The sequence below is a fragment of the Passer montanus genome, unplaced genomic scaffold, assembly GCF_014805655.1.
Source record: "Passer montanus isolate IOZ18808 unplaced genomic scaffold, ASM1480565v1 scaffold27, whole genome shotgun sequence".
In the NCBI taxonomy this organism is placed as follows: Eukaryota; Metazoa; Chordata; class Aves; order Passeriformes; family Passeridae; genus Passer; species Passer montanus.
Genome location: NW_024367372.1, coordinates 4,817,729 through 4,827,443, shown reverse-complemented (window position 1 = coordinate 4,827,443; position 9,715 = coordinate 4,817,729). Strand labels below are relative to the sequence as shown.

At 44.9% G+C, this 9,715-nt stretch overlaps 1 protein-coding gene across 9 annotated transcripts in view; it reads left to right on the top strand.

Moving 5' to 3' along the window:
• The first annotated feature begins 2,313 nt into the window (after positions 1 to 2,313).
• The window catches only part of WDR20 (WD repeat domain 20), a 45,786-nt gene continuing 38,384 nt past the window's right edge, over positions 2,314 to 9,715 (top strand). For 5 of the 9 annotated variants that reach the window (XR_005627884.1, XR_005627889.1, XR_005627888.1 and 2 more), the window contains exon 1: positions 2,317 to 2,627. Coding sequence is in view for 4 of the 9 variants with exons in the window: in XM_039712977.1 (XP_039568911.1) it covers positions 2,379 to 2,627 (249 nt within the window). In the remaining 5 variants the exon portion in view is untranslated. Of the gene's footprint in view, positions 2,628 to 9,715 lie in introns of all 9 variants that reach the window. The other 4 variants (XR_005627887.1, XR_005627885.1, XM_039712976.1 and 1 more) reach the window with 2 other exon arrangements.

Here is a 9,715-nt window from a genome sequence, read left to right as displayed (position 1 = left end):
AAATTTCTTTATGAAACAATCACTCTTAACATGATTTAAAAAAATGCAGGGCTGCTTACCTACTTTATGTGCTTTTAGAAGGTCATCAATACCATCTGGCAGGACTGGCTGATAAGCTGACAAGATCTATTGGTCATTATTGATTGGCTTTATCTTAAGAATTTCAAGCAAGTCTTCAATACCCAGCCTCTTAGAAGCCTAATCATCTGTACTTGTTCAGATATTCACTCAGATACATACTCTGTTCTGGAGAGCCTTGGCTGTTTTGTGTCTCTCAGCTATCTTTCACTAATATTTTGGTGGTCGGCAGCAAGACAGCATTCAGCTACAAACAAAATCTCTTTGAACTAAATTGACTTGAAGCTAAATCCCTTTAAACCCCTGCAGTCTGGAAGACTGAGTGGACTTCTTCAGCTGAGCTGATGTAGTGGAAAGCAGGAAGGTCCTGCTGTCCATTCCCTTAAGCAGCCGGTGTTTTTTGTTTAACCATATTCATTTCACATTTGCAAGGAGTTTAATTGTCTGTCCATTTACCTTTCAGAAATGGCTCCTCATGAGGTCAGGAGAGCACTGTGGCTGGTAGAGGAAGGAGGGGCAGCAGACAGTCATAGTCCAGAAAGAAGAGAGCGGGACAATGCCTTTGGTAGCAGTCACATTAGAGCCACAAAGCTGCAGCAGGAAACTATACCTGGAAAGTATGATTTTTTTTTTTATTATTAACATAACAGTATGTTCTAATGTTCAATATGTTCTAATTCTGTGCTACTTATCTTCCCCATGTCACACATTTCCAACTCCTTCCTTATTTTGGCTCCAGCAGTTCTGTGGTGAGTTGAATCAACTTGGTTGCTGATCAACACTGTGCTCACCTGAGAACTCATAATTTCTGTGTGTGTGTGTTAATTTTCAGGTGGATCTGACTCACCCTTTGGTTGCATGATTACTGGAACTGATGCAAGACAGGTAATGGAAATACCTGTAGAGGAGGGGCCAAAACCTTGTTTTCTAGCTGGAGATCAGTCTTACATCAGTTTGAGTCAGTCATGAGGCTGTAGTCAGACAAACTCCTAAAGCTGAAACTGTTGTCAGAAGAAACAGTCCTGCCTCCCTGTCCAGTGAATGCAATCCTTCCCAGCCTGTGCCACCTCCATCTGATATTGATCTGGTTCACCATGCAACACAGCTGGCTGTATGGCTGCAGGATGATCAGAACAAGGAGGTGAGTGATTTGATAACCAGTTTTTCAGGTTCACACCTCAGGCCGACTCCCAGGCCTGGCCCTGCCTGCAGCAGGTTGGAGCTGGTGCAGAGCTGGAGGGATGGAGGCTCCATCCCCCTCAGGGGCACCTGAGCTGGGCAGGAAGTGTCAAAGCACAGCTGCACTCCTGGATTTGCTGTCCCTAAACTGACAGACTCCCACAGCAGGATCCTCACCAGGCACTGGCAAGTACCCCGTGGGCAAGGCTGGACAGGGCCGTGGCAAGCGAGCCAGTGGAGATGGCCAGGGCTGTGGTGCCTCACTGTGATGTGGGTGGGGAGCCATTGCCCCAAAACCAGCGCTGCACAGGGACACCTCCTGACGGATGTGGCACTTCCAGCAGCGGGGATCCCCTCACCCCACACTGTGCTGGCACATCCTTGGGTGGCAGGTCCCTGTGGGCACACAAAGCCCCTGCTCTTGACCTCCTCCTCTCTCCCACCCCCAGAGCAGCTGCCCCGTGGAGCCACCATGCAGGGTGACCCTGCTGCGGCCACATCTGCAGCGCTGTGTCCAGCTCTGGGCTCTGCAGCACCAGAGACTCGTGAAGCTCCAGGGCTGGGCCAGTGGAGATCTACAGCAATGGTTAAAGGACTGGAGCAGCCCCTTCATCAGGAAAGGCAGGCGGAGCTGGGCCTGTCCCGCCTTGAGAAAAGCTGACTGAGAGTTCACCAAGGTGTATAAATATCTAAAGGAGGGGTGTCAGAGGATGGAGCCGGGCCCTCCTCGGGGGTGCCACGGCAGAAAGTGATGCACAGCAGTTCCACACGAACTTCTTGACTGTGCAGCGACCACACTCTGGAACGGGTTGCCCAGAGAGGGTATGGAGTCCCGCTCACTGCAGACATCCAGGAGCGCTGGGGACGCAGCCCTGCTCTGAGGAATGACCCTGCCGGTCCCGGTGCCGGGTCCCCTCAGGCACCCCGCTCCTCCCGCCCCAGGCCCCGCCCCAGCCCCAGGCCACGCCCCCTTCCACGCCCCCCCGGCGCGCGGGCCCGGCGCGCCCCCGCCGGCCCCGCCTCCTCGCGTCGGCCCCGCGCGCCGGGGCCGCGCGCGCGCCGGCGGCTGCGCAGTGTCGGCACATCCGGGCACTGGGGCAGGATGAGCGCTCCTTTCCAAGATGGCGGCGGAGGGAGGTGGGAAGGAGATGAACGAGATTAAGACCCAGTTCACCACCCGGGAGGGGCTGTACAAGCTGCTGAGCCACTCGGAGTACAGCCGGCCTAACCGCGTGCCCTTCAACTCGCAGGGCTCCAACCCCGTCCGCGTCTCCTTCGTCAACGTCAACGACCAGAGCGGCAACGGGGACCGGCTCTGCTTCAATGTGGGCCGGGAGCTCTACTTCTACATCTACAAGGGGGTCCGCAAGGTACCGGGGCTCCCCCGCCGGGATGGGGCGGGCAGTGGCGGGGGCTCGGCGCCGCCCGCCCGCGGGGTGCGGAGCCCCGGGGGCGGGGGCCGAGGCCGGGCTGCCCCTCCCTCGCTGCCCCCTCCCCGCGGCCGCGGGGCCGGCGGCTCCTCGGCTCCGGCCCCTCTCCCGCTTAGCCGGGTCGCGGCTGGGGAGGGGGAGAGCAGGCCGGGGAGAGCGCGGTGTGAGGGCATCGGCGCTCGGGGCCGCTCCAGATACGGTGTCAGCGACGGGAGCTGTGTGAGCGGGCCCCGTGCGGGGATGCGGTCGCTGGGGCCCTCCTTGTGCGGGAGTGAGGGCTGGCTCTCCCTCCCTGGGCCTCCGTCACCTGCTGCTTCAGGTCAGAATTTGCTGGACACACTAATGCCTGTTGTGATTATGGTGGTGTCAAATCCCTGCTTCCAGGATCTTCCTGGCTTTGGTTGCATGGCTGAAGCATTCAGTGCAGTGTTAGGCCTTTGTTATGACTTACAAGTGTGGGTTGGTTTTAGAATTGTTTCTAAATGGGAGCGGTGCAGTGAAATGAGTCTTAAATATCAGATAATTGGCAGAGAGAAAGTTGCTTTTGCAGGAAAGAAAGATTGATGTACTTGAGAGAGAGACTCCTTGCTTGTCATTACTGGCTGCAGGACAGTGCATGCTTTAGATCTCTCGGGTCACCATATTTATGAACAAACCCTTGGTTTTATGGGATTCAGAGAACAATTCGGAATTTGCTGTGCTAGGTGAACACACGTCACTCCTGCTAGATGTAAACACAGCTATAATGAATGTCAGCTTTCTGTTTTGTTTCAAATACTGGGTGTTTGTTATTTTACATGCTCCCGTCTCAGCTGCCATCATGGGAGCGCCTTGAAATCTTCCTGCTTTTAGCTCATCGTTCAGCATGGGATGAGGGCACAGGGAGCTGGGCACTCACACGAGGCTGTGCAGGAAGCTCGTGGATGAGCAGGGGATTATGCCTGAGTCTGCTGTGTCCCAGGGCAGTGCCCCCAGCACTCCTCCTTTCTGTAAAATGTCGGCACCAGCAGGAGTTTAAAGTCTACGTGGTTGTTTGTTGACTGTGACCTAACAGATCTGATATGTCTTGTATAATTATATGTGAAAGCGTGTCTGTGTGTATTTGGTTTCACTCTTTAATGAATTTTAATAATCTAGGTATGTTCCAAATAGTGCTTGGACAATGGCTTCTTTAAGCATACAAGGAGTATTTAGTATCACACAGTATTTATTCCCTACTTACACCCAGTTGCTGTCTTGACAAGGTATCCTGAGGAGCAGTATCTCTGAAAATCTATGTCCTGAATTGTTGCTGTGTTTGGTTCTTGCTGTGTTTGTTTTTTCCATGCAAAGTAGCTGCAGACTAGCTGCTCCCTCAGCTCTGTCTCCCTTAGCTCACAGAGCAGGCCTTGATGTAGTTTAGTAATGGTACATGTGACTCTTGCAAGTTCTCTTAGTCATCTCTTGCCACACTTCTGAAAAATAAAAATCTAAAGGCTGGAGCTTCATTGACAATAAGGAATGGAAGAATTATATCGAATTACAAAAGTCTTCTTGAGCTGGGTATTTGGATATCTTTTTAGATGCTAAAAGCTACTGGTGTGATATACAGTAACTGAGAAATTTGAGTTTGTGAACTCATGAGCTCTGAGGCATTTACACCTGTGACAGTGTGAAATACTTTTTTCTCTGAATAGAGTAAAACATACACATTGTTAGGACAGAATGAGTCTCAATGACCTTTTACAGTATGAATTATGTAAAATAATACTGTACATTCTATATGTATAATACTTTAGTAAAGTGAACCTAAAGAAAGAGCTGAAATAGATTGACTCACTTTAAGGAAAATGCTGTAAATGAAATGGGAAGGTTGTCTGACTTAAATCTGCAATACTTACTGCTTTGGAATTTATTTTGGAACTTCATCTGGAAGTAACTGTTTTGTCTGTGCACAAAAGTGAAACAGGAACAGGCTGACAGCCTGTCAACTGATCATGTGAACTTTTCAGAATCAAAAGTTTTATCTTGTAGCTATCATAAAGGGGGGAGAGCTATTGTTACCTAAATGGACAGGATGTAATTCTGCCTTAAACTGGGCAGACTGTCACATTCTGTGTTCCTTCCTGTTCCTGGGAGCAGGATGGGGGAGAGGGATTTGATGGGTTTGAGACCAATCTATTTGTGCTCCTTGGCATAATACAGGTGCTGATAACTTCAGTTTTAGCTGTTAGTTCATAATTATTTATGTATCCCTTAAAATTTTCCCTGATTACTTTAAGATCATGATTTTCATTCTGGCTAAGTCATACTGGAGTATTGAGTTGAATTTAATGAAGCTGTGCTGTGTGAATATATCAGCTCACTGTGGTTTTGTCTTTTTATTTTTTCCTTTTTTTTTTCCCCTTTTTTTAAAAAGAGGTTTTTGAAACTTCTTCTCTTGATGGTAAAATGCTATATTTTTCCTAAAATGAGTGAAAGAACCACCAGGACTGTATTTTAAGTGACCATGTCTGTTGGGTACTGAGCTAATTCTTGCATCAGTAATCCATTGCAGATCAGTACACATTAAGAAAGAGTAACACTTAAGCCATGAATGACACTTAAGAATAAATAACCTAATATTGAGTCAAAGATACCACTTGGAAGGATATTTCTTGGCATCAATAACGCTAATCTTTCTTCTTTTAGTTTCCTTTAAATCCTAAATGCTTTGTGTCTGCTATATCTGGTTTGTAAGTCACCTTTTTAGGTGAACTGCTGATGTGTGTGTTGTCTTAGGAGATTTAACTTGCACAAAGAAAAATGTTCCCAGATAACCTTGATCCTTCCAAGGCACTTGTGGAGAAGTTAGGTCTGGCATCCAGGACAGTGGTGTGGAGGTTGTCTTTTTGTACTCCAGTCCTAAGGTTTGGTAGAGAGACAAGAGTTTTGGACAGCATTTGAAGCTGTCTCTAGAGACTTTTCAAAGCAGAAAGGTACTTTCTCCCAACTTCGTTCTTCACCTCTTTACTTGAAGCTGTCTCTAGAGACTTTTCAAAGCAGAAAGGTACTTTCTCTTCGTTCTTCACCTCTTTAAGAAGGAAGCTGAGTTTTTACTGTTTTGTAAAAAAACTAAAAACATTATTAAAAAACCTGATTTTTTAAAAGAAATAATTAAACATTGCAGCTCTCTTTGTGTTTGTAAAGCAATGCAGACTTCTAGAAAACTCCTGTGTTCTGATTTGGATCCACTGAAAAAAAAAAGACATGGACCTGTAGTTTAGTAAGAAGTTAAACTGTGACAGAATGAGATGTGGTTGGTTTACTTAGATAAGTATGTAATTGTTCTTAACTGCACGGAGTGTCAATGGACTTTCCCTTTCCGTCCTCCTTCTCTCTGGCTTTAAGGTTGGATGTGTGCAGTGATCTCTTATTAACCAGAGGGGTAAATTGTCATGAGCCCAACCGATCTAGGGACAGCTGTAAATGATGGACTGGCAGTATGGGATCCTCTTGGCTCTGTGTTCCTATCTCCTCGTCTTTGGCAGTGCTCAGCCTCTGGTTGAGCCAGTTCAGCTTGCTAAACCAGCAGCAAAAAGTACTTGCAGTTTTTCTGGGCAGATTTCTACTTGATTTGGTGAGTTGAACGGTGTCGTCTTGGGGTTGGTTAGTCACTGCACTTGGAGTACAGTGACAGCAAGGAAAGGGCTGGAGGGGCTCAGCCCCCTTCAGTGGCCTGGACTGTCTGCTTGGATCCACTGCCTTGGAGGTCTCTCCTGGATAAAGCCTCTGCTTCAGCCTTAAATCAGTTTTGGAATGATCTGTTCCTGAGGGATTGTTGGTTTGATTTTGATTAAGAGAGTTGTAGGTGTTAAAGGAAGCTGTTCCTGTTATTTTCGGCATTTGCCTCTTCATTGAGTGAGATTATAACGTCATCATTCAAAAATTGTTCAGATTATGATGCTCTGATGTTCTTGGTGGGTTGCTTTTTCCTACAGCCTCTAATGAAGAGTGAGGGCTGTTACGTGATTTATTTTTTTTTGTTGTTTATAAGACAGTCTTGAAGGACTTAAATATGGTTTGTGGCCAGCTTTGCAAAATTATTTATTAGTTGATTCATTAGGCTGGAAAAGGAGAGTGCTATATCATCTCCCTTGCCTTAGGAATGAGTGACAAGGCAAGGCTTTCCAGACTGCTGCTGACATTAACTATCAAGTCCTTTTCCCTTCCTGCTAGAAAGCTTGTGCATTGTCCTCACAGAAGTTGTGTGTGTGATGATGTGATATTCTCTATATGTTGTGAAAGTTTCTGGGCAGGTTAATCTGCAGCTGTCATTGCAATGCAGGTACATGTTAGCAATAGTGTTGCATGGTGCACAGTCTTAATTGTTACGTAATATATCAACAAGTTATGAAATTTGAATGTATAGTTTAGCTTCTTACAGGACAGAAAACCTTTTGCATTGTAGTTAAATTCTGGTTATATACTCTTTGGTATGTGTGGCAGACTTAACATTGGTTGTTTCATTTTTGAAATCACCTTGTTGCAAGAAGTTTTGCTTTTAGTTTGACTTTTTTCTTGCAGCTCCCTAAAGCAGCAGGCTGTTAATAACTTTGGAATATTACAGGATGTTGCTGTTGATTAGAAACATACATAGGTGATAAGCACAGGTTGCTGGAGCCATGGAGAGCAGAATTTGTTGACTGTCTTTTTAAGCTTTCATTGAGCAAGTGTCTTGGAATTGATATTTGTACGAGGATGAAAATCATCTCATATCTCAGCTTCTTTTATTGAGAGTTGACATACTGGTAGTCCCTGCTTATCAGTAAAAAGACTGATGTATAGGATTCTTTCCTTTGCAGTTCTCAAAATTACTTCTTTTTTGTGTCTGGCTTGATTTGTTGTGCAGTTGAGGAGTGTTATCCTTGGTGGTGACTTTCATTCTATAGACTGTTCACCTGGGAACTTGTTCAATGACAGAATAGTAATGGGTGGCATTTGTCACTGTGCTTAATATATTGCTCTGAGAAGAGCAGTGAGGCAGTTCTAGGTTGGAAGCTGGGATGTGTGGAGAAAACCATCACATTTCCTCAAGATGTGGTGGGAATGTGAATTTATATTACTGTATACTTACACTGATCACTAGGCTGTGTCAGGCCTCTGAAAACCATGCACATTTTGAAAGCAGATATGAGCTATAAAAGTGCTGAGCTTTGTAAGGATCTTGGAAGATACAGTAGGTCTGTAGCAGAGGGAAGTATACCTACATCCTAGTGACTGCTTCTGACACTTGCAGTAATGAGAATCCCACAGTTTCCTTCAATAACGATTTTTGATGTTCTCTTTCTTCTTCCTCCCATATCTGACTAAACTTCTCCTTCAGGGAAAAAAGAGAAAAAAAAACAGGCTGAATGCAATTATTTAGTGTGGACATAGAGATTATTGGACAGCTGATGATTGCCTTTGGTTTTTGCATATTTAAAAACTTGTTAATTTGTCCACTCAGTTTTCCTGAGGTAAATAAATCCAGCTCTTTAAACTATTCTTCTCAGATCATGAGTTCCAAATGTTTCATTGTTCTCCTCTCTTGGCTTCTGTTACCTGTTATTAGTGGTACTTAAACTAGACCCAGACCCAGTGCTTGCACTGTGACTTCAGTACAGAGCAAGGGAGAATTGTTGCTTGCTGTGTCTGTCTTTTAATATTCTTGCTAACATATTGAATAGTGTTGACATTTTTGAATCCTCCTTATAGTGATGACTCACTTGGATTGTTTCTTATCATATTGCTGCTTTTCTCCATTTTTATCCATGCCTTGATTTTTGTGGATGTTTATAAATGCCATGTAGCATTTTCATTGAATTTTGTTCTATTAAGATTATTAGAGTGGTTTTATTTCCAGTTCTGTTCTGCATAATGCAACAAATCCTTCCAGTCTTGATGTTAGTCACAAATTTGTGATTTGTACTCTCATCTATTAATGAAAATCTCTCATAGAACTTAAAACCCATATGTTGGATTTGCTGCTGATGTTTCACGTTTCCCAGGTGTTTTGGATGTGACTCTATTGTGTCGCTCTTTAAAAGGGTGTTGTAGATTTCTTTTTTCAAGAGATCCCTTTATTTCTTGCTGAGTTTTTTTCTTCCCTTTGTGTTGGATAATAGTTGTTGTATTGGGACTGGACTAGCCGGTCTCATGGAGGTATTGTGGCTGCATCAGCAGTACTTTACCTCTTGATCTGTGGTTGTGAAGGTGTTTGAGAGCCTCTTGGAAATTTGTTTCAGGTCTTTAATGGGTGGATCTATTTACCACTTGGAGTTTTGTGATGTAGGTAGGTACTATCCCAATTCTAGCTGGGCTGTACTAGGGACTGACAGACATGCTACAAAATACTCCTGTAGTCTTTTCTGAAGGGTAGAAGTTTTAATAATGCTTTTTTTTTCAACAACACTGCTGAAGGAAACAGTGAAGAGTTAATGTAGATTACAGATGGGTAGGTAGCTTTCAGTGTTTAATTTTGTTATGAGGCTTTTACAGAGCAACTTGGACTGGCTAGAGTAAGATAAAAAGACTAAAAAGCTTTAAAATGACAGTTACACTGTTAAATGTTTCTTGCTCTGGAGGAAGATGAAATATCTATGGTTGACAGAGCTTGCAAGATGATTTTTATGTAGGAAGTGGTATTAGTCTGTGGTGCTTTTTCTAGTCCAAGTCTGTGCTTCAAGCCCATATCACAGCTGTTTGATCTGAGTGAGCTCTTGCCCTGTGCTGGCTGCAGGATTGCTCTGAGGTAAGAGTTCATTTGTCTGTGACTGCTTGTTTGGCTGGCGTGTTTGACAGTCAGTGCTGGGCTGTGCTGGCCAAACCCCCGTGTTGGGATGCACTGTTTTATAGGCAGTGAGTTTCTGTGTGTGTCTTTGCTTGGGGTTTTTTTGCCACAGCAGTTATAATTTTGGAGGTTTTTCTTTTGTATTGAAGTGCATTTGTGGTAATAGTGCACTTACTTGAATTCACTTGGGGAAATTAATTTAGCGTAGAGCCAATAATTGTGGCACTTATTCTTTGCA